At 56.2% G+C, this 25,789-nt stretch overlaps 1 protein-coding gene across 1 annotated transcript; it reads left to right on the top strand.

The window, feature by feature from the left end:
* The first annotated feature begins 5,303 nt into the window (after window positions 1-5,303).
* Window positions 5,304-19,357, top strand: RBBP8NL (RBBP8 N-terminal like). The gene is made up of 13 exons (XM_054218599.1): window positions 5,304-5,411; window positions 6,736-6,778; window positions 7,292-7,387; window positions 7,742-7,854; window positions 8,884-8,956; window positions 10,257-10,423; window positions 10,925-11,007; window positions 12,852-13,015; window positions 14,271-15,072; window positions 15,258-15,366; window positions 17,306-17,367; window positions 17,688-17,814; window positions 19,095-19,357. Exons 1-13 carry the CDS (start codon window positions 5,345-5,347, stop codon window positions 19,211-19,213), a joined length of 2,025 nt encoding a protein of 674 aa, XP_054074574.1. The 5' UTR covers window positions 5,304-5,344; the 3' UTR covers window positions 19,214-19,357.
* The last annotated feature ends 6,432 nt before the right edge of the window (window positions 19,358-25,789 follow it).

Raw genomic sequence — 25,789 nt, 5'->3', positions numbered from 1 at the left:
CCCACTGCATAAAAGCCAAACTCCGCTTCGTGGGTACGTTCGGCTATTGCTGAGGACCAACTTCTCCTGCTTTAGGGATCCTGCAACACCAGGGCAGCAAAGACTCTGTTCCGGGAGGAGGGATGTCCCTGTGCCCAGGGGACACCCACCACCTCGGGGGGGTCTCAAGCAGAACTAAGGTAATGGAAGAAACCCCCCCGCCCCCACCGTTGCTTTGGCGATTGCCACGGCGGGTAGAGAAGCAGAAGCTGCTCCCAAAGGGCCAGGGTGGCAGGGGAAAAACTGATGCCGGTTTTGTGGTAGCTGGAGCTGTGCTGTGTCGTGGCAACGCGCTTCGTGGGGTGGAAGTCAGTAGGTGCAGAGGTTGGGACTTGAGGCTGGAGCGTCGTCTTGGAGGATTCGCTCTTGTCCTCCCCTGCCTGCAACGGGGCAGGTCTGCACGGATGTGAGCAGGGGCAGCAGCTCCCTGGCGCTGCTGGTCCTCTTTAGCTGCTTCTTGCTGGTCCCCAGCGAACCCAAAGGGCCCGCTCGTGGCCCCGCTGCGGCTCCGCACGGGTGGGATCCCAGTCCCGAGCCAGCGGAGGGGACCCTGGGGCAGGGTGTCTGCAGCAAGGGCTCGCTGCAAACCGGCCCCTGGGCTGGCAGAGCAGCACCGAGCGGCTGCCCTGCTCCAGGGAGGATTTTCGGGTTGTGCGAGGTGGAGGAAGGCACCTTCTCCTCCTCCCCGGCCAAGCGAGAGCCAAAGCTGTTCCTCCTGTCTCACCCGTCGGGGGTAGTTTTGCAATCTGCCAGCCCCTATCCAAGGAGAGCAAGCGCTGGGCTCCATTTTAGGACAGCTTGTGCCATGTTAAGTCATACAAACAAATAAATGCCCAGCAAAAAAAAAAAAAAAAAAAAAAAAGAAAAAAATCCCCAACACGCACCAAAAAAAAAACCCCATCTCCGATCTGCCAAGTGCTCGGTATATCAGCAAAGCGGATCAGCTTCACGCTGGCCTGCGAAATACTCCTGGCACTGCAGATTTTCCATGAGTGATCAGGCAGCTTTTCTGTGTATAAATTCAATTTATAATCCTAAAATTAGAGCAAGAACATAGTAGTGTGGCCAAAAAAAGAAAGTAAGTTTGGCTGGTGAAAGCAGCGATGCCCGGCAATCGCCCAGCGAAAGGTATATACTACACCAATCCAGCCTCAAGCTGAACAACTCCAGTGCTGCTGATGGGGAAATATGTGGTTGTAAATCCATTAAATGGCTTCGCTGATCTGACAGTGTCAGAACTTCAGTCTCCTGCCATTTTTTTTTATTTTTTTTTTTTTAACGACTTATGTTCATTTAGCTAATGAGCTGCCTTTTTCTTCTGAAAGGAAACAGTGCTGAAGGTGGGGATGTGCCATGGCTCGATGCAAGCATGGCCGGCAGCACTGGGGATGGTGACAAGAGGCCAGAAGCCGCCAGGCACCAGGGGATGGGGACGGCTGTGCTGTCAGACCTGGCTGTCCTAGGCCGTCCCTTCCCGAGTCCCCTGGCACAGGCTAGGAAATAACCTCCCTGATGCTTTTCTTTTCCATGGCCGCAGTCTGGAGCATCCTGCCCCGAGGAGTGATGCCAGCGGTACCCAGGCGATGCCAGGGGCTGCCCCAGCCCCACGTGTGAGAGCTGATGCGCTGGGGACCCTGTGCCCCGACCCGGAGCCCGTGTCCCACCCTGAGCCGAGCATCGGGGGACGCAGAGAGCAGGTGAGCAAAGCCACGGCCATCAGCAACCGCCCTGCCCTGGGCTTGGGCTCTCCAAACCCGCCAGATTTAGGGGCTGGATGAGGAGTTTGCCTTCGGTCCCCGACACTGGGGCTCTGTTTGCAGAGGGCACCCGTCACTTTGAAATATGCCTGGCCATGGCAAAGGGCTGCTCCCGGCCCCGCTGGGGGCCGCGTCCGGCTCCGCCGGGTGTATATTACAGTGACAGCTCTGGAAAGGGCTCAGGGCTGTAAATGAAATCCCTGTCTCAGGGAGAGAGCTCCACACTGAGGGACTCTGTGGTCTGGTCTTCATCAATAAATCCCCCTCAATAAATCCTCTCCAGCGGGGCGGAGGAGATGGGGGCTGTGGCTTCATGCCTGGGGCAGTCCGCACCGGGCGAGAAGGGAGCAAAGCCGAAGCCCTCGGGGAGCCTGGGCTGGCTGCGGGGTTGCTCTACTGCCGCAAAAGGCCGGATCCTGGGTACGGATACGCTGGGGGCGATGCTCGTGCAACACCTCCATGACTGTGTGTGTGCGGAACGAAGACTCGGAGTCCTTGCCAGGTTTGCCGCGGCGTGGCAGTCCCCTCTGCAGGCAGGGACGGATGCTGCCGTCTCAAAAAGCAGCAAAAATGGCAATAGCTTTTCCCATTGATCGACCCTGGGGGCTCTGGGGAAAAGAAAATGAGGAGTGAGCCCCAGCCCCGCTGGCACCGCAGCCACGCATGGAAGGCGAAGATGCCACCCACATCCCAGCCCCAAATCCTGATCTGCCGGGATCTGCCCGCAGCACTGAGTCACGGCAGCAGGATCCGGACCCGGCGCTGAGCACCGGGGCTGTCCCCGCGCCCTCCGCCTCCCAACGCAGCCCAGCCCAGCCCTGCCTCCCCCAAAGGCCGCTGGCACCAGCCCCAGCCTGGATGTCACCTTCCCGGGACGTCCCAGCTGGAGCCCCATGGCCTGAAATGCCGGGTGATGCTCAGCCCTCGGTGACACCAGCCCTGGGGACAAGGCACCGCGGGGGCGGGCAGGGGCTGATCCAGCACCAGCGAGCATCGTAGGGAGCCCACACAGCCATCGCCGGCTCCGCTCCCAGTTGTAACCCCTTCCCAGTTTGCAGCACTGGGGAACGCACTGGGAACTAGTGCCTGAGCACTTCAAAGCCGGCACTTGGGGTGTCAGCCCTGCGATGGCAGTGGTGGGTCTCCAACCGCAGCCCTGCGGAGATGCCCAGGGCAGAGCTGAATCCAGGACTCAGTGACCCCGGGAAATGCTTCCCATTTAACATCTTTTCATCAGGGTTTTGGGGTGGTTTTTTTTTTTGGAGTTGAGCCCGGGATTATTCCCCCTGGCTCATTATTCAGCTACGGCTCTTGGGGCTGAGCAGCAGAGATCAGTTCCCAATCCCATTTCACGGCGGCCGATCCCGAGCTGTGCGAGCCGTGACAAGCCGTGCCGTGCCTCCAGTGGCTTTTACTTACTGGGAGAAATCGCCCAGCCCTGGGAAGGGGGTGGGCTCTGCCCAGGGAAGTGTGAGCAATGAATATTATTTTTTTCAATTGTTTCTCCAGACAGTGAGGTCTCTCTTTGTTTGCTCAGAAGGCGAGGAAGCTGTCTGGCTGATCCAAGCGTGCTAGGAGAGCACGCAAGCCAAGCTCGCTGCTTCTGCTCACTGGCGCGTGCCTCATTTCTTTTGAAAATCAGACGCTTTAGGGGAAAGTTTCTTCTTCCAGCTCTGCGTGCCCACATCTTGCATATGCAGGCAAGCCGGCACACCTCTGCTCTGCATGCAGATAAAGGCACAGGCAGGGAGCCGGGCTGGGAGCGTGCCGGAGCCTGGTGGAAACCTCCCCGTGCCGCTGTAGGGCTGCAAAACCCAGGTCTCATCCCGGCTTTTCACCTTCAAACCATGGAGAGGAGATTTTCTCCCCGGTCACCTCTGCGTGGTTGAAGGTTGAGTGCCCAGGTGCTTTGTTGGGGTGGGGATTGCTGTCTGTGACTCAGTAGCCCGGCGTGACTTTTAGGGGAGAAGCTCCCGTGTGATGATGCTGAGTGTCCCCACATGGAAGTCCCTCTTCTCCCAGCGTGGTTTGGGTGGTCCCGGAGGACACCCTGGGGCAGGCAGGGCTTTGCTGACCTGCTCGGGGGCACAGGGAGGTGGGGCGTCCCTCCTGCCCAAACCCCGAGGGACCCTCCGCGATGCTCTGTGGTGATGCTCAGACACGCGCTCCTCCCCGGTACCACCACGGTCCAGGAGGGACCTGGTCCCACCGCGGTTTCGGGGGATCTGAGGCTTTTGCTGATGGAAAGGGAAAGAGTTTATCCCAACAACAGCATTCCAGGGAGGAATGAGGTCATCACTGATGTAACGAGCTTTCTCATCACCAAAGTTTCCGCTTGCCATCCCTGGTAGTAATTTCAAAATTTATGAGATTAGGGCAAAATTCTTAAAATTAGGGCAAAAATCCTTACAAAACAGCCATTTACTTACTTTCAGGCTGTTTGTTTACCTCCTGCCTTTCCCAGGTTACTGAGCTGGGGCTGGCGTGGGCTGCTCTCCACCTCTCCTGTTGTTTGGGGGTGTTTTCAACCAAAAAAGGAAACAGCAAGGGTTTGGGTTTTTTTTAGAAAACAGAGCACTTTTTGTCTGTTCTTGGGGATTATTGAACGCTACTGCCAGCACTAAGTGATGGCACTCAGCATGATGGACCATTAATAACCTCATAACCTCAATGGGGAAACTGAGGCAGGGGCAGGTTGGAGCAGAGAGCTGAGCCCGGGGCGGGACCTGGGACACTGGTCCCAGTACGGAGGGGCTGGGGGCAGCCAGCACACCCCGGGGTTATGTTCAAACCCACGGGTGCTGTACCCGCACCGGCTCTGCACCCACCAGGCTTCCTGCGGGCCTCGGCTCTGCGCATCACCTCTCCAGGTCTCTGTAAAATGGGATGAATAACACTGATTTTGGTGTCTCCCAAGGGTTCGAAGAGGCAGCAGCCAGCGAGGCCACGCGGGGAGCCTGGGCGATGAGAGCGGGGCAGCCGAGCGGTACGCGTTGCCTCCATAGAGGGGTGCCAGAGGGAGGAGGGATGCACGGGAGCATCCCGGGACCCAGCGGGAGACGGGGCCATCAGGCTCGAGCACCAAAGCTGCCGCGAGTTCTCCCATCGTCAGCCCCCAGCAACGCGGTCCCAACATGAGCCCTGCCGTCCCTTCCTCAAGAAGATGCCCTGCCCCGCCTCATCCCAGGGAAATGCAATTTAAATGGCTCAAAAAACAGAGGAAAAGCCTCATTTTTTCAGCTGGGCTTTCAGTTCACCCATTTTCCGAGCCACCGCTCTCCGCTTTGCCCGTGACCCCAGCCCGGGGCTGAGGGGGGCTGGGAAATGCCTCCCCGGCTGAGCCTGCTGCTCTGTGCGTGTCCGAGGTTTAGCAGATTTAGATTTGGGCTTTGCCCTGTTTCTAAGACTTTGCAAAACGTCACACGCACAAGAAACTTCTCTTTTATCATTAGACTGCTTGTTGCTGTTTTAGACTGAGACCTGAATAACTGGAAAGAAAAGGACGCCCTCGCGTCGGAGGCAGCCGGGCGCGCGGCACAGCCCCGAACATGACCACGGAGAGTTTTGCAGAGTTCCTGAATAAGCTCAAGGAAATCCATGAGAAGGAGGTCCAAGGTAAGGACACACGAGAAGTCTTTCCATTAAAAACTGGCTGAGCTCCATTTCTGTGTGACGCCGCCTTGATCTGTTTGGTTTGAAATAACCCGAAGGGAGGAGGCATGGGTGCGGATCAGGGAGCTTTGGGAATTAGCGCTCAGATGCTGTGGAAGCATCACCCACGGGGATGGATGGGGACGCAGCCTGGCCCTCAGAGGACCACAACATCCAATGGCACCTTGGTACGGTTTATTCATCTTATCCCAGTGGAGAATGAGGTTTACCGAGAAAATCAGTAACTTTTTGGACAATGAGGAGGAGCAGGAGAGAGGTGGCAGAGAGAGGGCACTTCTGCACCTGATATCCCTGGAGATATCTCACCTGCGGGAATCCCACTTGCTCCAAGCATTAATCACGGGTGGATTTGGCCCCTTTCCTGCTCCTGCTGCCGTGGTCTGTGATGAAGGTGAATTGGGAGGTTTGCAGAAGTGACACGTGCACCCGCTGGCACCTCCTCTGAGGTGTGGGTTGGAGAACATTTGGATACTGAGGGATCAAAGGAAAAGCAGAAAGGTGCAATAATCTGTAAGACAGCAGCAGCAGGAGTATGAGGCTCCGTTAAAGAAAACCTTAGAGTCAGGCTGGAGAGTTTATTCCTCTAGGGAATAAAATATTCCTCAGGTCACACATTATTAAAATAAGAACCATTAGCTTAAGCAACCGAATGCCAAATCCAATTGTTCTCCTATTAGAATAATTCCCAGTATCAATATTATGAACAAAACAGCAGCGCTTTTGGAGGATTCTGGCTTATGAATTCGTTCTTCTCTTGTGTAATTTCAAGCCGTGTGAGAGTTAGAGGAAACTGTTGAGCAATTTAAACCACATGTTTACATCTACTTTGCATAAAATGGATTTGACAAGATGGAACGTCTGCAGATCCATCACCGAAAGCCGTTCTTGTTCAGCTGGAAATATCCTTCACGACGCTTTGCAGCCCTGCGAGTTAGAAAATACTGCCCACCTGGGAAATGCACGTTGTAACGAAAAATAAGTAGAAACCCTGGAACAGATTTTTTTGGGGTGGGAGGGAAATGCAGACTCATTAAATAGTGGAAATACAAAATGTGCTTACACTTTATACAGCTTTTCCAGCTACGTTAAACTGTGATACTGTTGAACGTAGGCACTGTGTTACTCCTTCTCGGAAATAGGGTTTGTAAAATGATGGGGTTTCTGTGAAGCCGGGCACCCTCCTGATGTTCCATCGGTGCATTTTGTTCCTGAGTGCCGGGGAATTGGCAATAAATACCCACATTTCAGTCTCTGTTACCCATTCCAGGTCTGCAGAGCAAGCTGGCGGAGCTGACGACAGAGAAGTGCCGGTGAGCAAAGCTGCATCCCCTCTCCCCATGCCGCGGGGAGGTTTGTGCCGCTTCATTTTCAGCCCCCCCCGGGCTCCCCCACGGGGCTGCCTGGGTTAGAGAGCGGCGTTTGTCCTTTTAGCTCTGCCACGTTTCAACCTTTTGGTGACTTTTGCCATGCAGATCCCCAGCAGGGCTGGGGGTGGTCCCAGCCCCCCTCCAGTTTACCTTCCCACCAGCAAGTGATGCTCGTGCCGGCGGGTGCCTGCTCTCTTGGGAAGCAATAAAACGGGATGAAGCAGCTGCCAGCTCCCCGGGCGGGTGTCACAGGGCAGCGTCTGGGCTCCAACACCGTGGTTTTCCCCCCCCAGCCCCACAAGCAGAAGCAATTCAGCCTCACCAGTGCGAGCGTCACGGCGGGCTCAGGGCACAAACCCTTCCCCCTGACGGGCCACCGTGGATAACGGCACAGATCTGGGGGGGGGGCGGGGAAATCTAATGACCCTCTTTGTCTTGTTCTGTCTCTTCAATTAGTGACGCTCAGAGAATTGAAGAGTTGTTTGCTAAAAATCACCAATTAAGGGAACAACAGAAGGTCCTTAAAGAAAATGTGAAGGTGTTGGAGAACAGGTAAGCTTCATTTCTCCACAGGGTGCTGTTGGGTGGCAGTGAGTGCACCCTCCAAGGGGGAGAGTTTGGGGTTTGCTGCCTTCCCAGAAGCGGGATGTAGCCCAGGAACCTCTTTTTTCACTCCTACTCAGCTGCTGGGAGCGCTGGGGGAGCCTGGGCACCTGCAGAGGAGCTTTCCTAAGCTGACGGTGGTGGGGTTGGCAGGGCCGGGGCTGGGCTCCACGGGTGATAACTCCTCTCGCCGATTCTGGGCGACGGGCTGGGTGAGCACGCTTCTCCATGGAGAGGGCAGGAACTTATTTCCCCCATGGGAACTGTATGTTAACAAGCCTCCGGCCGTGGGTTTCCCCCCAGGCTGCGCGCGGGTCTCTGCGACAGATGCATGGTCACCCAGGAGCTGGCGAAAAAAAAGCAGAATGAGTACGAGACCTCCCATTTCCAGAGCCTGCAGCACATCTTCATCCTCAGTACGTACCGCCGCCTGCTGTAAGCTCATGGGTCTTTGCTCGGTTCGTGCCTCTCCCAGATATTTGCACGTGAGCCCTCCCGGTGACCGGGCACCCAGGAGGGGTTTGGGAATGGGGAGGAGGGAGGGAGCCAATGCGAGTGTGGGGGCTTTGAAAGGGCAGAGCAAGACTGCGGATGGCAGAGATCACCTCTCGGGGGGGGACCGAAGTGGCAGAGCCGGGGGGGTTGCAGCCCTCCGCACCTCCAGGAAAATGAGAGATGCTCACGCCGAGAGCAGCCCCGAGCTGGCCGGGCCATGTCGGCTGCCTGGGAAAAAAAGACATGCATTTGGCAGCGCAGAAGCAACACTCTGGCAAAGACAGGGAAGTCACAGCAGCAGCTCAGCACGGGTAAATTGAAATCAAGCAACACGTGTGATGGATCTTCTCCCGAGCCTCTGGCAGAGCTCCCAGCACCGCTCAGGCTCAGGGTGTTTTTCCCTGTGGATCTGGCTGGCGCGGGGAGGGTCGTGGGGGTAAAGCAGATAAGGCATTTAGGAGGGAGGGAGAGGTGCCAGCAGCCCTTGGTTTGTCTCTCCCGTTATGCCATTGTCCCTGAGTGCTGCTTTCGAGCAGGAGCATGCCGAGGTGGCAGCCCACCCTGCCCGGGACCATGCCGGCTCTCCCTCGCCGCATCCTCACCGCGGCACCCGGCTGCTGGGTGCTCACAGCTCCTCTGGCCTTCATCCGATTCCCCCCGAGACCCCCGGCCCCCCCCCAACACAGTCCCCACTCCTCGGGGACGGCTGTAGCGCTCGCAGGCAGGATGCCTGCTGTGTCCATCCCCCCGATCTGGACGGGCTGCGAGCAGACCCCAATCCTGACCAAACTCAAGTCGAAAAGTTGCTCCCTTTTATACCTTAGCCCCCAGCATCCCTCGAAACCTGGTGCCATTCCCACCTCCTCCCCCGTGCACCCCGGCAAGCTGCCGGGAGCGTCCGCTCTCTCCTTGCGACACCTGACTCCAGGGTGCCGCTTGTGTCCCTGCAGCTAACGAGACGAACCGCCTGAGGGAGGAGAACAAAACTCTCAAGGAAGAACTGAAGAGGCTCCGGAGCCTGGAGTAAGTGCTCTCCTGCATTTCCTTCATGACGAGGGGTGTTGGTAAGGACAGAGGTGTCCCCGCAGCTGAGCAGGGCTACGTCCAGACCTGGGCGTCCTCAGGGGTATTTTGGCATCTAATTCCTACAGAGTCCCGCAGATGTTAGACACCAAAATACCCACGCTGGTCTCTAAGTCCTTGTTGACCTTTCCTTACTCCCCTCTTCACCTGCATCCAAAGACTGAGTTCTTGGGGAACAAGGGTATTCAACACCCGCCATGGGGGACCACTCATGGGAGGCACAGCCTTGGGCTGCTCGCCTTGGCCACGGACCTCAACCCGGGCTTCCACGGCCGTTCCCTGGCACCACCACCCCTCCCGCAGCAGGCAGAGAGGGTCTGCGGGGAGCAGGCTGTGTTTTGGGGGGAGGAGAGTGACAGGCGAGGGACTGAGACGGGGTTAAGAGGGAGAAGCGATCTGCTCCAACAGGTTTATATCCCAGCAGAGAGCTGCGCTGAAAGCCAAGTAACCTGCCAGGCTGGCCAATATATACAAATCAGCTCATTCCTCAAGGGTTTAAAGTCCAGAGGAATTAGCACTGAGGGATTAGTTTAGAAATGTGTTTTCTTTGGAGCACAGGAGCACCATCCACTTAAAGAGAAACTCTTTCACTCCCCGATGCTTCCCAAGGCCTGAGGAGTTTCAGAGCTGTAGGTCGGGCTGGGTTTGCTGAGCACCAAGCGCTCCTGCTCTGCTCTGCTCTTCTCTGGGCTGCTGGATAGGAAGATTTCCAGCCAAATACCCATGTCTCGGCATCAGGGTCCAGCCAGGACTTTGTCCATGACATGTGTGGGTCTCTGAGACTCAGTGACTCCCTTGTAGGGACCAAGAGCATCAGGCCCACCAGGTCGATGTGGTGAAGGGAGCCATCACCACATCCCTGTGCTGAATCCACCCCTACGTCAGGCTGCAAGCCCAGCCAGGGAGGTGCAGGTTCTCACACAGCTTTTGCAATAGCCGCAGTTGGGTTTTGGCTTACCCAACGCCGTGGCTTCCTGCGACGTTACCCACGGCCAAGTGGGGAAATAAGACCTTGAGCTGTCGTGTTGGCTCTGTCCCATGCTCCAGACCGCAGCTGAGCTAGCAATAAGCTGCAATGGAAGGAGGTGAGTCTGAGGATCCGGTATATCCACATCCATATAGATCTAAATATATATATTTATATATTGGGCTCTAGAACTCAGAGCTCCCAGGACGGCGGCTCTCAAACTTTCCTTCTCCTGCCCCTTCTCATTCACTCGTGTCTTTCTTCTTTCAACAGGGACAGGACAAAGCACCCAGGAGTCACCTCCAGAGAAAGCAGCTCCCCCCCCAGCTCCCCCTTGGCTTTACTGTCCCCAGCGAGCAGGAACGCCGGCACTGAGAAAGCAGCCATCAGGGGAGCAGAAGAAGCCCCCCACGATGTGTCAGGCCTTGAGCTGGGAGAAGGTGGGTGCTGCTGACTCCCACCGCCCTTGAGGAACCTGGGGATGGGAAGAATGACTGAGCCCTGGTGCAAAGCTGCTCTGGGAAAGGGTTTGGAGAGCAAAGACCAAGCTGTTGGCAGCTCAGATGGACACTGCCGTGGACAGAATAGCTACTGGTGGGAGGGAAATGCATGTCAAGGGAGAAACACGCTGCTCTGTGTTAGATCAAAGAGTGCTTGGGTGCCTTCACTGCAAGACGAGTGCTGTGCAGGTGTGGACCCGCCACCCATTTCATGCAGACACCTTGTCATTGCCTTGCTGCCACCCACACATGCAATGGAGAGTATGTTCGACCAGCTGCAGGCTTGAGCCAGACAGAAATTTTGGCTCAAAATCTTCAACAGGAGATGGCTGGTGCCAGCCAGCGGCATCCCTGGGAAGCTGTGAGACCCCAGCCTGCAGCAGGGCAGCCTGTGACAGCTCTGCAGGACCATCACGGTGGCTGGTTGTGTCTTTTTTACAGAGAAGCCCGCGGGACAGAGAAGCTCTCCAAGCAGCAGGACTTCCCCAGGCACTGTCCTCCAAGAAGTCAGCCTCGCAGAAATGGTGAGTTGTCGGAGGCAGCCTGATGTCCTCTGGCCTTCCCCCCACCGCTGTGGTCATCTGAACAGGATCAAGAGAGGTGGACTGGGATAGGGAAAGAGGAGGAGGCACTTAGGGGTTGAAACGATTAGCCAGACGTGGGCAGTTTGCCGTTGCCCAAGCCAAGGTGCATCCTCTCTGCAGAAATTGCCCCTCACTGCAAACAAAGCGCCTGGAGTTTGGCGCAGCTCCTGTCCCCGCTGTGAGCGTGCCCATCTCTGTTTGCTCCTGTGTTTGTCCTCCATGACAGCATGTCTGGCATCCTCGAGTCCTCTGCCCATCGCTCTGGTTCCTCTCTCAGATGTCTTGCTGAGGAAAGCTCTGAGGAAAGGACCTGTAGAGATCGTGCTGAGCCACAATTTCAGCGTGACTTATATCCTCTCCGTCATCTGGGAGAGCAAGAAGCTGGAGCATTGTGAGTGTTGGAAAGGCCTGGAGAAGATGTAAACTGTGGGAGTTGTGGGCACTGAGAAGAAATACACCACAGCCGCCCTGCCCGAGAGCATCGCAGATGTCTCTCCATCTGCAGCGTAATGAATACTGGTATTTTCAGAGGGCCTGGTATTCAGTGGTTGCCATTTTGTGTGTTGATGCAAGCCTGCCGTGCCTTTAAAACACGGAGAGTATGTGTCAGCAAGGAATGCTGAGTGATATGGCGATACCGGGCACCGGGAGATGAGGCGGCAGGACCTGGAGCCCTGTTCCTGGTCGTGGGAACTCAAGCCCACGTACACACCCACAGCGGTGCTTCTGTTTTGGCACAGGCTTTGCTTACCTGAACTCCGCAGAAAACTTGAAAGAGCAGGTGAAAAGGGGTTTTGGTAAGGCTGCAGGCAGGCTGTGAGGATAATTAATAGGGATCGCGGGAAGGGTGGGTGACATCTCCAGGTGGGCAGGGGAAAGTCAAGTCAGAACATGTGGTGAGCCTCTCATGACAGCAGATGGAGGTGGTGATGTCCTGGCCCCACAGCCGGGTGATCCACTGGAAATACACCCATCAAATCAGTGCCTGCCAGGAGCTTGCATGAGTAAAGTCTCGCGTCTGACTAGGGGTCAGGGAATCTGCAGGGTCTTATCTTGGTTAAGCCACTGAATCGTGGCTTGACTTGAGGGGAAGCACAAGACCTGGACTACAAATCAGTGCAGGCAGAAAATAGAGTACTGTAGATCCCGCTAGAAAGCGTGAAGGAGAAAGTTCCTGGGAAAACCAATGAAAATATAGTTGAGTAGTCGACCGGAATTGTGCCAAACAGAGCACTTGGGGGCTGCCTGTCCCGTTCCTGATGGTGAAGGACTAAGAAGGTGATTACGGGACTGGAACACCTCTCTTATGAAGAAAGGCTGAGAGATTTGGGTCTCTTCAGTCTGGAAAAAAGATGACTGAAGGGGGATCTTATCAACACTTACAAATACTGAAAGGGGGGGTGTCAGGAGGATGGGGTCAGGCTCTTCTCAGTAGTGCCCAGAGACAGCACAAGGGGAAAGAGGGACAAGCTGGAACATGGGAAGTTCCATCTCAACATGAGGAGGAACTTCTTTGCTGTGAGGGTGGCAGAGCCCTGGCACAGGCTGCCCAGAGAGGTGGGGGAGTCTCCGTCTCTGGAGACATCCCAACCCCGCCTGGACGCGTTCCTGTGCCACCTGCTCTGGGTGACCCTGCTCTGGCAGGGGGTTGGCCTGGGTGATCTCCAGAGGTCCCTTCCCACCCTGACCATTCTGTGATCCTGTGAAGGGCTGTGTCTCTGCGCGGGGGGCTCCCAGGGTGCACAGCAGGACGGCTCACACGGACTTTCTCCCCTCTGCCACAGGCATCCCAGAGGATCGCCAACCAGCTGCACGGAACCATTGCCCTGGTGAGACCCGGCTCCAGACCCTGCCTCCTGGAAAAAAGTCCTTTGGGGGCAGCAGCGTCCCCACCGGCACGGAAGATCCCTCTGCCACCGGAGCGTGAGCACAGCCCCATCCTCGAGGCGTGAGTTCCCTGCTCGTGGGTCTCGGTGTGGGTCTGATCCATGGCCCGTTGCTGTTGTCCCATCAGGCAGACTGATGAGATGGCCGGTATTTGCTGTACCTGCCCACCTTCTTCTCCAGTCTTCTCCCGCAGCCTTGGGGAGGCAGGGGGGGGTCTCCCAGTTTACACCAGCAAAAAAAAATGACTGGAATCCAGCCTGACGAGATCAGCCTCCGGTTACTCCAGCTTTGTCAGACAGACCCATAGAGCGAACCGGGTGCCCCCACCTCCAGCCAGGAGCAGGAGGACTTGCCCCACGGGAGGCAGCAATCCCGGCTCTTCCTTATCTATTCTAATGGGCTTTTCTGCAGGGCTCAGCACTTCCCCAGGCTTGTCCTCCCTGCAGGCTTCAGCCGCACGGAGGGCTGAGCAAAGTCACTGAGCTCACCTGTAGAGACAGCGAGTTTCCCAGGGTGGGAGTAGATTTTCCAGTAGCATTCCCAGGAAAAGCTCACACACGTGGAAGCTGCCAAATTTTACAATGAGGGTGGTGAGACACTGGCCCAGGTTGCCCAGAGAGGTGGTGGAGGCCCCTTCCCTGGAGACATTCAAGGCCAGGCTGGGTGGGGCTCTGAGCAACCTGATGTAGTTGAAGATGTCCCTGCTCACTGCAGGGGGGTTGGACTAGATGGCCTTTAAAGGTCCCTTCCAACCCAACACGTTCTGTGATTCTAAATTACCAGCGACAGCAGGGACTGGGTTTGCAGGGCCGGTTGATGCACAGTGCCGACCTTCTCAGCATGGCTGCAAACATCTCCCATTGAGGGAGAGTAGGGGAAGGTGGGCTCTTCTTCTGTCCTGGGGGTCTTCACGCCCGCCAAGGCACTAAGAAATGGGGGTAGTTAGGACACTTCTGGCTGCAAGGCATGGTTTGACAAGTGACTTCTCAGCAGCAGTGCTGATGTGAGTGCCACCGCGTCCTCCTACTGGCTCAGCCCCCTGCCTGGAGCTGCCGTGGCCCAGGGATGGCCAGTGCTGTTGGATGGTGGCACGGGGATGGCTTCCTGTGGTGTACCCACTGCCAGCTGCCTGACCCCTGCGGTCACCGGGACCCTCCTCCCCAGCACAGCGCCCCAAGGCCAGCGTGGTGCATGGACCAAGAGCTGCAATGGGGCACAGATAGAGCAGAAGACACCACGCACATCACCTGCAGGAGCGGGGAAATCGCATGAAAATTCTCTAATTAACGTGATTATTTTTTTCCTGCTTCTTTTAGTTATTTAACAGCAAGCAATCCGGACTCCCCCAAGGTTGCTCCATCCTACGAAAACCTAAAACTGACCACCCGGAGGGAGCAGCTCTGCCTCCTGCACAAGCACCTTTCCCTGCACCAGCTGGGGCTGGCGAGCAACTGTGCCTCGGCTGAGCGCGACGGCGGCAGCTTCTCCAGCCATCTGCTCAGGGCCAAAGACATCGACGGCAGGACGCGGTCCCGTGATGGCTGGGAAGATCGGGCAGCCTTGCTGAAGCTCCCTGCCGCCATGGTGTACGTGAGGGACCAGCAGCTGGAGGAGAAGCTGCACCTCCTCAAGCAGCGGGAGCGGCTGCAGCATTTTCTCATGCAGCGGTGCCAGCCGGGCCAGCGGGCAGACGGAGACCCAAAGCTCATGCCCGAGGAACGGCCCCTCTCCCCATGGCAGAGCATCACACCAGGATGCAAGGAGGAAAGGTCCTTCTTGGAGGACGCTGCGGATGGGAAGGAAGAGAAGGAGCATTGGCTGAGCCGGGACATCTCTGAGGTGCGAGAGAAGGCGAAGGCGGCAAGGGACGATGGTGCAGACGCGCCACTGGATCTGTCAGACTCCAGCCGTGGCAGGGACGCGGGCTGGAACAGCCGCCGGGAGCTGCGGGGGGCTGGCAGCCCGCGGCTGAGCCCCGGGGAGAGCCCCACTGTGCCGGCCGCCCGTGGGAGACATGGGGCAGAGCGGGACGACTCGTGCTTCCCCTACCACTGGCCCAGTGCCACCCGGGCACTGCCTGGTGCTGCCGAGGAGGAGGAGGAGGAGGATGCGGCTGTGGTGAGTACAGCTCATGTTGGCATCAACCGCGGCCCCTTCCCCTCCCCAGGGTGTCCGGCACTGGTGCTGGCACTGTCATGACCACCATGCTCGTCCCCAAGGGGTGTCATAGTCATCACACAGGGGCTGGGGACAGCCCTTTCCTGCCTAGCGAAGGCGGCATTTGTGCTCCCTGTATCCTACAGCTGGTGCTGTCACGGGCACATCCGACAAACAACACCACGCCGAGCGACCCAGAGGCACTTCCAGAGACCGGGGTGAGACTGGCTGTCAGTGCACAGAAGGGAGAAGCAGGTAAAAAGCCCCAGGCAAACGTGACATTTGAGAAGGCAAGAGCAAAAGGTGCATTTTAGTGAAGGTATCTTACAGGGGGGAGCTCTCTGTGCCAGGCTCTGCACACACCTGCAGCTCCCACCAATAACCAGCACGGGACACCCTTCCGGGGACCTGGGTGCTCCTGGCTCCCCGCTCTTTCTGGCCATTGAAGGAACTTCAGGTTTCACATTTCCATCCTTGAGAGCTCAATTTTCAGCCCTAGGGATGCCCAAAATTCAGGTACCTATTGGGAGAAAATAACCCCGGCTGTTCTGGAGAAGAGCCCGCTACCTCAGCACAGCGCAGGAGCCCCGTGGGGTGCCCTGGCCCACCCTGCAGAGCCCCCCGCACTCTGCTGCTGGGTGGCACCGAGTTCCCCGGGAGCTAAAGAGGTCAGTTTAGCACCGACCCGTTGGCAAAACCCTCCCCAGGGTGACCCGCAAGACAACGTCACTGCTGCAGCGTTACCCACCCCTCTCAGGGAAGCAGAAGCTCCGAAGTCACCCCAGCAGAGATGGGGAGAATGCGAGAGGTTTGCAGGACTGGTGCTGGAGAAACCACCCCTGTCTGTGCTCCAAAGCGTGCCCTGGGCTGGCACAGCACGTAGGGCTGGGCATGGAGTGAGGGATGCTTGTACCTGCAGCAGGTAGGAGAGGATGCTCTCCTGCCTTTCCCTGCTCCATCCCCTGTACGAGCCCTTTCCATCCCCAAATCCAGCAGTGCCCTTAGTCCGGGGACACACAGTGCTTTCTCCCTGCCCCACCACTGCAGGACGTGGGTTTGCCCGGGCAGGTGGGAGGCAGCAGCCATGGGGAGCGGAGCGGGAAGCACGTCTCTGAGAGCTGCTCGGTACCAGCCTTACTGGCTCAGCTGGAAAGTTGAGCTCGCCTGGATTAGTTGGTCTGGGCGTGTCGGAGCGGTTTGGGAACGCTCTGCGGAGCAGGATTTTGCACAGTGGAGAAAAAAAAAAAAATAGGAGTCCTCTGTGATTTACATGCTAAGGAGATATCATCATAGCAGAAGAATTTCAGCTGATTACATTCTGGGTGTGGGAATACAGGACTTTCTTCAGTTCTCACCTTAAGGTTGACACGAAGCCCAGGAAACAATACACAAATACTTCTGCACTTTCTAGTGAACCTGAACGTGCAGAAGGATAAAGTGAGGACGGGATCAGGCTGCAGGGGCTCTAGAAGTGCCTGAAAGCCGCCCCGTCAGTCCCTCCCCGGCTACGCCTGGGGGTCAGTCCCAGTACTGAGGTCCTGGGATGCCCCTGCCCCCGGGAAGGGGGCGCAGCTCCGTCCCCAGCCCTTTCTGTGTGCTGTGTGGGTGCAGACAGGGCAATGGCAGCTCCGCGCGGTGGGGAGGGTGGGTGCGTGTCAGATACCTGCTGGGCTTGTGTGGCCTCGGGGCCCGCGTGCGGAAAAATCCTTCTGCTGGGCAGGGAAGCAGCTCCCGCCTTTCCTTCCTCTGCTCCTCGGCACACGTTCCCCGCCGAGAGCCACCCAAGAGCAGCGGCAGCAAACTTCAGCATTGTCCATTTTGGCCTCTTTACCCAGACACGTTTCTCCCCACCTGGGTCTCAAACGGGCAGGCACAGTCCGGGGTTTTAAATACCCCTCAGCCCCTGATCTGCACGTGCCGTGGGCTTCAGGGCAGCGCTTGCAACCTTGGGGTAGCAAAGCCCTATGGATACAGCTTTATTTGGAGCTGGTTCCCCACTGGTCTCCTGTTGGATCTCCCATAAACATTCATTTCAAGCCCCGTAGCTCGCAGTGCCTCTGCTTTGCAATAGTTTATTGCTCAATGTGTTTTCTGCCTCGACAGCTCTCAGAGCCTGTGCCGGTGTCTCTGCATCTGCTCGTGAGCTTGTTGGGCCCCTGCAAGCCAAAACCACCTTCCTTTTGTGTTTCCTTAGATGAGGATGATGCTGAGTCTGGGAAGCAGGAATCCGATGAGCCAGACACAACGGACAGCGAGGTTTGTTTGCCCTCCTCAGCCCACGAGGTCAGGCTGTTGGGTCCAAGAGGCATGAGATGGGTTTGTCCCTGCCCGAGCTCACTCCCGGAGGTGACGGCTCTTCGTCATGAGGTGCCAAACCCCATTCCCACATTTTTACCCAACTTGTTGCTGAGGGATAGATATCGCTCTTTCCAGCTATTTGGGAGGGTTTATGAACAACAGCATTTTTCACCGCTCTATAGCGATGGTCACAAAGGTCCCCAGCAATGCACCAGGCCACCAGCTCCCTGGGAAAGCCAGGGCAGTTTGCAGACTGACTGCTCTTCTCGTTGGCGTAGGTGGCTGCCCCATATGAAGATGATATCCTGCAAGAAGGCCGGGCTGACGGGAAAAACTTTTGCACCAAAGACAAAGCTCATGCGCTGCAGAAGAAGAGAAAAAGAGGACAGGATGCCTGGACAAAAGGTAGGGAGGAGGAGGAGGAGGAGTTCCTGGTGGCATCAGCTCAGGGCTATGACTTCTGCTGCTTCCCGAGGGGCTCCTGCGAGAAATGCCCGAGGGCAGCGGCCGCCTTCCCTGCGGCGGGGAGGAGGGTGCTGCTCTGCACGCACGCCACGCTGCAAACAGGGGTTTGCCCAGGGTGATACATACTGCGGAGCCTGGCCTTTCCCTGCGACAAGACACACTGCACCGTGCTTTGGCAACGGTCGTATCTCCAGCCAGAGCAGCCCCTGGTAATGGTTATCCAGGGGAGCCCGGGCAGGAGAGGGCTCCCCAGCACCTAAGCTAACAGGGCGAAGTCCCGCGTGTTTGCTCAGCCCCAGTCGGGGAGGTGGGGACTGGGGAAGGCCAGATTCCCAGGGGTGAGTTGTTGACATTCAGAGAAAAGTTCCTGCCGACTCCGTTGACCTTCCAGTGCGGCTGCGGGGGTTTCCCTGCTGACAGAGGAATGTGTTGTACCCGCGTTTCCTACAGGTGAAAGAGCAGAAAACTGCTCCTGATAAGGGCGAGGATAAGCCAGGGTGGCTGTCAAGCCCTAAAAAGTGCTCTGTCAGAAATAACCCACTACTGACCCCCCTCGTACTCTTGGTAAAGACAGGGAAGTGCGGACCCAATTATAAAAGTAGAGAGAGCTGTTGGTTAAGCATGAAGGGAGCTCGTTGAACAGGCGAGCGCTGCCCCTTGCTCTGTGCCCGGCCCTCGGCGGTGCCTGCTCGCGTGGGGGATGCACCGCAGCTGGGCGAGGAGAGGATTTGCTCTAAAAACCAGCCCCTCGGAGCAATGGGGGGAAGCTGCACTGTGCTCCCCAGGGCAGGCACCATCCAACCCTCCGGGACTGGACGGGGATGTCCCAGGAGAGGGCTGGATGCAGTTGTGGCAGGAATGGGGTGATGGAGAGGCACAGCCCCTCTCTCAGCATGTGGTGTGTGCCGTGTAGCAGGCTAGAAGGGGGAGAAATCCAGGAAATGCATCCCGCTGGCCTGGGACCCTCTCAGGTACGCTCCAGCACCAGGTCGGGCCTCTGCCTGTTTCTGCTTCACGTGTTGTTTCTGCTCCCAGGGCCACGACAGCCTCCCCCGGGTGCCCGTGCACCTCACGTGTGAGAGGGGCTTCTCTTCATCCTTCCTTGGCCGAGCTCTGCTCCCTCCTGCGCTGGCCCTGTTTTGGGATGAGGCCACGCTGACCTCGTACATGTAAATCCGTTGCTCTGTGGTTAACTCCCGCGGTCATCTTGCTGTTTACAGGCGCTAAGAAGTCAATGAGAGGAAGAAAGAAAGTCAAAGTGGAGCAGTGCTCAACGGGGACCACGGCGGAGCCAGAGAACTGCTCTGCTTCCCACAACGCCGCCTCCGAGGAGAGCTAACAGTGGAGCAGGATGAGAAGGGACAGAGATGCTGCAGACCAAAGGAAGGGGCTTGGAGCCCTCGGCATCCCACCCGGGCTGGGAGAGCAACTCCTCCTGCCGTGCTGGGCCAGGCAGCGGGGAATTCATAAGGACTCACTCCTGACTACGGCACCCTGAAAATCCTCACTGGGTGCGCCGGGAGAGGCTGGGCAAGGAAGAGCCCTGCAGGGGATACCTGGAGCAGCCAGGTCACTGCTGGTGGAGCAGCAGGTTCCTGCGCCGGAGCAGCCCCTCAGGCTGGCGCTAGGAAGAGGAGATGCCCTCTTTGCAGCACTCACCTTGGATCAGGACCACGTTCTTCCCTGGGATTTCACGAAAGGAGAACGCACTACCCAGACCTGCTCCCCGTGCTCGGTGTCCTGGTGGCTGGCCGAAGGGTGGTGACCGAGCTGAGCACCACGGGGCCCCCCACACAAACCTGCGTTGATTAAATCCCTACCCAGGTTTCTTACACGTGTGGACCTTGTTTGACCTGGAGAAAGCCCGTGGTTTTCTTTTCCCGTTAAGTGAGGAGCCAGCGCGTGGGCGGGCAGGTGGGACATGTCCCCGCAGAGGGCAGGGAGGAGCGCACGGGAAGGGAGGGTCTGTGTCCTGCCTGTCCCCGGGGTGTCCTGCCTGTCCCCAGGGTGTCCTGCCCTCCCGGAAAAGGCAGGTGTGTGACACCCCTCTGTGGGTCACAGCAGAGCGCCGGCTCAGCGGTTCACACTCGCCTTGGCAGGGTTGCTGGGGGCTTGTTTTCAAGTGGATAAACTGGTCTTAAACAATTTTTTTCTGATGGGTTAAGCATGGGCAAGTTTTCCTTCAGCATCGAGTGACCCCGAAAAACAGAGCGAGGGTTGACAGGTTGGAGTCACAGCAGGAATTTGTATCTCACTTGTACTGACTGCTGTGGCAACCGCTTCCCCCCAAAAAAACCCATGCAGAAGAGGCTGTGCTCGGCCGGAGATGCTCCAGTGGGCTCAATCCTTTCATTGTACTCTGCCGAGGAGCAAAGTCCTGGCTTGTGAGTTATCCACCGGCAGTGGATACTCTGGGAATCAATGTCTGTGCTCAGAAATGCCTGAGATGTCCAGGTTATAGGGCGGCAATGGGTCCAACGGCGAAGGCGGCAGCTCCATCCCCAGCACCGGCGATGCCCCGTGTGCGGGTGAAGCCGGGGGAGGCGGGTGGGCAGCGCAGGGGGGAGCCCGGGGCTCTCACAGCACGACCACCCTCTGGGCAGACCCCAGCTTGCACAACACCTCCTCCTGGGGAGCAGCTCAGCCCGGGCAAGGTCCACCTCTCATTTTGCATCCCAGCGCTGTGACAGGGACGCAGCACACAGGGGCTGGCACCAGGAGGGGACGGGCAGTGGCAGGGGGTGCAGGGTCGATTCATCCCAGCTCAAAGGGTTCCTCGGATCACGGCCATGGAAGGTGGATCGGGGACACAAGGGACACCTTCCCCTTTCGGTCCCCAGCAGCCAGGACCGCGTCTGTCCCTGGCTCGGAATGACTTGCAGGGGGCAGAAATACCCAGAGCAGCACAAGAACGCGCGTGGGGAACTGGATACATCTTTTAAAAACAGCCCATCCAGGAAAAAAAAAATAAAAATTCTAAAAGTAATCCCATAGAGAGGCCCCTCAGACTGCAGGGAGGTGGCCCGGGGTCAGCAGAACTGAAGTAGGGAGGGAACTTTTAAGCGACTATAAAATATTCCCCTCCCTATGATGGTCCCTTGATAAGCAAAATGTGCCCAAGTCCTGCCAAAAATAATGAACTCCTCATTTTCTTTTCTTTTTTTTCCACAGAGATTGTTTTTTTTTTCTTCCCATTGCACAAGACCACCACAGAATTCACCTTCATTTATTGGACTTTTACTTTTTTTTTTTATGTTGCTTCTTGCCTTTTTCCAGCAGGTATTTTCAGCTGATGCCCCCGACCTCCGTGCAGCCTGGGGCTGGGGGGCTGACAGGGATACACATTTCTTAGTTAGGGCGATCCCCTAACTATAAAAACAAACAAAAAAAAAAAACAAAACAGTTTTGTCAGCTCTGGGCAAAGCGCTGAAGTGAAATAAACTTTATACACGGCACTTGGTCCAGCCCTGGAAACTCTGCTCCTCCCCAGCCCCTGCCTTGCTGTTTCCCCCCCCCACGTTGTGGAAACATGGGTAATTGCTCAAGCCCATTAACTCTTGTAATTATGCTTGTCAGTCTTTGTTCAAGTCATTCGTGGCAGATAAATGCGTGTATGGATTCGGTGATAGGCAGGCAGCCTCAGACCCGAGCTATCCTGCTGTAAGGAAGGGATCTGAGGCCCGCGAGGAGCCCTGGAGCTTGGCAGAGCTTTTCCGGAGGCAGGTTCAGCTCTGCTGGAGGGAACGCGGTTTTGGGAACGCACCGGGCAGCGTTCAGCCCGACGGACTGATCCTGCCTGCCCCGGGAGCACGGCAGCCGCTTAATAACCTCCCTGGAGTTCGTTTAACGACGCCCAGAGGCTTCTCTGTAGCAGACCCAGGGATCTGTGCTTTTTTTTTTTTTTTTTTTTGCAGAGTTAAACCATTTTTCCTGCCACAATTTTTACACAACGGTCTCCAAAAAGCCGCTGAAATTACCCTTAGAGTTACACCCCATAGAGCAGCAAAGCAGAAGAGGAGCCGTCCCGTGAACAGTCCCTGTGGGAGCCCGGCAGCTCGCGGTTGTTTTGTTCAGACAAATTAGAGCTGTGAGGTCAGCAGTGACGCCATGGAGGTAGGACGGCTGGGTCGCTGCACTGGTTCCCAGAGGAGCGGGCTCAGAGCAGAGCCGGGGTCGGCTCCGGCCAGGGGCTGGATTTGAAATCCCACACAAATCTGAAAGGGCGACAACGTGAGTATTTATATGTATGGGGTATAGTCCATGCAAAATAGCAACGACCAGCTCCCTCATTGCCTGTCGTGCAAAACAACTCCAATAACAGACCATGGCACCTCTTTTCCTTCCCCACCCGGAGCCATCCTCGCAGCATGGATCACGGCGCTCAGCTCCCAGACCCCGCCGGTCCTCCCCCTGCACCAGCCTCCCGCCAAACCCAGCAGAAAACTGACGTTTTCAGCTACTCTCTAGACTTGGTTTGTAAATTCTTGTAAGAAATAAGCTGGTGCAAGTCTAGCTATGAGTATAAACCTCCATCTCAGGGAAAAAAAAAAATAAATAAAAAAGTTTGCCACCGCACAAAGGTCCCTCTGTTGCGTGTGTGACGGAGCCGGTGCTGTGCAGGGAAGCAGGAGCTCCGGCGAGCTCGGAGCAGAAGGGAACTGTGCTGGGGACGCGGCTGGCTGCAGCGCAGGAACCAAAAGCACCAAAAATAGAGAAATGCACATCAAATCCTTCCCCCTTACAACCTTCTGCGGTGGTATTGCCTCTATGGCAATAGATATTTTGAAGGTGACTTAATTCGTGCTCTTTTTCGTGAGACCGAGCACCATCTTCTCCGTAGTGAAATGCTTTTAACCGAGATCTGATCCGTAAGTAATGCCCATTTATAGTGCTGGCTTTGGAAACGCGGCTTCACTCCTCGGTTCATCGCAGGAAAACTCATTCCAGGCATTACTGAAGTCTTGCTTAAGTCCTGTTTTGGGGATTGAAGCAGGCTGGGCGTTTTGGGTAGGTCCTGCCCAAGGTCAGACGCATCCTGCGCACGTGGAAAAGGCAGCATCGGCCGGGCAGCCCGCGGTGCTCTGCGGCGGCAGCCGGGGGCTTGCGGGGACAGGGACTGCCCGGGTGCCCAGCACAGGGCACAGGGGCAAAGCTTTACGCTTTTGAAAGGGTGCCATGCAGTCCTGGGTGGGTTTAGGAAGTCCAGCCTGCGGTGGTGGTTCTCGGAAGGGAGAGATCTGGGGCGTTCCTTTGCTCCTTTCTCTCGAGCAAAGTCTATCGTAGGAATTTTTGAGCCAAAGTGCATGTTCCTCCCACATCCCTTGGGCATCCCGGCTTTCTGCTCTGCCTTCGACACTGCCATCAACCCCCCGCGAGTTCCCCAGCCCCGGCAGGGCTGAGCTGCACACCCCGCCACGTCGCTGCTGGATGTGCTGATCTCCAGCGGGACCTCACCAGAAAACACGTTTTACAAGATCCTCCCGTGAGAATTATTGATCTATTAATAACAGCACGTGGCGCCGCGCCATGTGCTTCAGGGGTTTGATTCCTTCATTCACAAATCCACGCGTAAACACCACATACACTTCCCGTGATGCCAGCACACGCCCCCCCCAGCGCAGAGCTATATATGATTAAACCAGTCGGCTCCCTGCTTTTTAAATACGTCGTGTCACGCAGGAGGGCCTGAGTCATTTTCCAGGGCACTCAGTTATCGGCACAGAGGTCTGTTGGCAATGTTTGCCTCCTGGGGCTCAGCGTGTTATTCTGCTGTAACTAGAAATGTGCAGGACTGCGTCACCCCCCGCGGGGGAGCACTCGGGAACCCAGGGGACGCGGCCGCTCCGCTCCAGCCGCGGCCAAGGGAAACCAGGGCTTCCGACTGGAGCTGGAGCAGACGAAACCCATCGCAGGTCACCTCGATAATGTACTGATGGGGCCAAGGGCTCGAGTCAAACCCAGTTCATGGGCTTGGGATGCAGGAGGCAAGCGATGGAGATGGATGGGCCAGGGGAGAGCAGGAGGGGTCCCATGTGTGAGTGCGGTGAGGAAGGGTTTCGTCATTTCTTGCACATGAAACACGTAGGGAATGGTACCTCTGGGCATTTTTGGAGACGCACTAAATAGGAGGGGGAAGATGAGCTCAGGAGAATGCGTAGTCCCAGAACCACGCTGGCTGGTCTTTAGATGGATGTGGTGAGTGTGAAGCTTAGCTCCAAAGAGTGCTGGTCCCGCTGGGTGTGTTGGTTTAAGGAGAGGATTTAAAAGGGGTGAATAGGATCCTTGGGACAAGGTCCTTGGATTAGAGCCCGTTCAGGAGAGAAGGGACAGTAAGCTCTGGATGCACGTTGCACATACACGTCATCCTCCCAGGCTTCCAGAGACCAGCCTGGTCCCCCGTGAGGGCTCTTAGATCCCCATCCACACCCCGCTTCGGCTGGAAAAATGTGCACAGAAATTTCTGGTGCCTTATCTTAACACTAGCAGTTCCTCCAACTGGAAGGCTGTTCTTTCTTCTGGTTCCCAGCCTAAATATATTCATGACCTGTTTATCTTTCCTTGATTTTGGGCCATGATTTTGCAAAAAATGTAACACCCAGCCCACATATGTACTTCAAAACGCTGTCTCATATCAGATGCTTAGACCAAATCCTGCAGTTCTTGCATGTAGAAAAATCCCGGTGATTTTGGTGACTCTACTCCCCATATAATATTGGAAGAAGAACTCGCAGGCTGGAATAAGGAGCTCCACACCAGCTCCTTATTCCAGCAACCCCTGACTGCTCAGACACGTGTCCACACAGCCCGGGGCTTCCTCTAAGGTAGAGCAGGAGCTCCAGGAGGAAAATGAGCGTGAGTTGAGCATTGGAGACTCAGAGTCATGCTTTACATTTGTGCAATAACACTGGTATAAATGCAAAACCACCTCCCTTTTGTCCGGGGAGGGGGCAGCGGTTAGGATTGGAGCGTGCTTCAGACCAGAATTTGTAGCGGCTGCGCAGCAGCACCGGGAGGAGTCCAGCCCTGCTCCCAAACAGCATCCCTGCGTATCGATTAGGAGCATCTCCAGCCAAAACCTACTCAGGCTCCCGCTGTCCCCCCGCTGCGGAGTTTCCCTCGTTTCAGGAAACAGGGAGAAAAGGTTGCTTGGGGTTGTACCCAGTCGCTGCCGGATTCCTGGAAACACAGCATCGTGCCGCCTGTACTCGTACACTGGGAGCTCGTTCGCTTGGCAGCCGTCGATGGAAGCTCCCCGGCATGAACAGCAGCAACACTCAAACCGCTAAATTCAGCTTTGAAGTTAGCGACCCACCAAGCTACGGGGGCTGGCTTCTTTCTGCTTCATCCTGCGCTGACTCAGTGGGACGATTTACATCCTACAGCTGTTTTTACAAGGAAAGAATGAAAAAAAAAACCCACCACAAACCTATTTGTTTTTAAAAATCCAGTCTCAGGTTCCAGAGAATTGTTTGCAGTGAGCCTAGCTAGGTTTCCATGATCATTTATCCCTCGGCTTATTTGATGAGCTTGCCAGCAGGAAGGATTTTAATTCCTTTTTATCCCAAATTATTTTTTCCGCAGCTGTGATATGAGATGATTCTGCCAAACAATTTAGGCTCAAAATCTGACCACTATTGAATAGTGTAAGATACTGAGGATGTTCTTGGGATTTTGAGGGGAGAGTTTATATTTCACTGTAGGCTTTTTAAGGGAAGCCTACAAAAAAACATTGTCATGTTTCCTATCCTAATCCTATCATTATTATTATTAAATACTATTAATACTGGAAGACAAGTGTTGCTGTCCCACTTGCAACAGTATACAAAAAAGGATCTTATGAAATGGCCATATGAAAAGACGTAGAACGTGTACGTGTTTTATAGGACAGTTTCAAAATCTGTCTTTTATTCAGTGC

Source organism: Rissa tridactyla, chromosome 12 (assembly GCF_028500815.1).
Source record: "Rissa tridactyla isolate bRisTri1 chromosome 12, bRisTri1.patW.cur.20221130, whole genome shotgun sequence".
Taxonomy (NCBI): Eukaryota; Metazoa; Chordata; class Aves; order Charadriiformes; family Laridae; genus Rissa; species Rissa tridactyla.
The sequence above is the reverse complement of the archived record's forward strand: the minus strand, read 5'-3'. Positions and strand labels throughout refer to the sequence as shown.

Excerpts from the sequence above, each read along its gene's own strand:
- RBBP8NL (XM_054218599.1), top strand. The coding sequence starts at position 5,345 with ATGACCACGGAGAGTTTTGCAGAGTTCCTGAATAAGCTCAAGGAAATC. Across the intron at positions 13,016-14,270 it reads CACAGCCCCATCCTCGAGGC|TTATTTAACAGCAAGCAATC; the intron begins GTGAGTTCCCTG and ends TGCTTCTTTTAG. Across the intron at positions 17,815-19,094 it reads ACAGGATGCCTGGACAAAAG|GCGCTAAGAAGTCAATGAGA; the intron begins GTAGGGAGGAGG and ends TGCTGTTTACAG.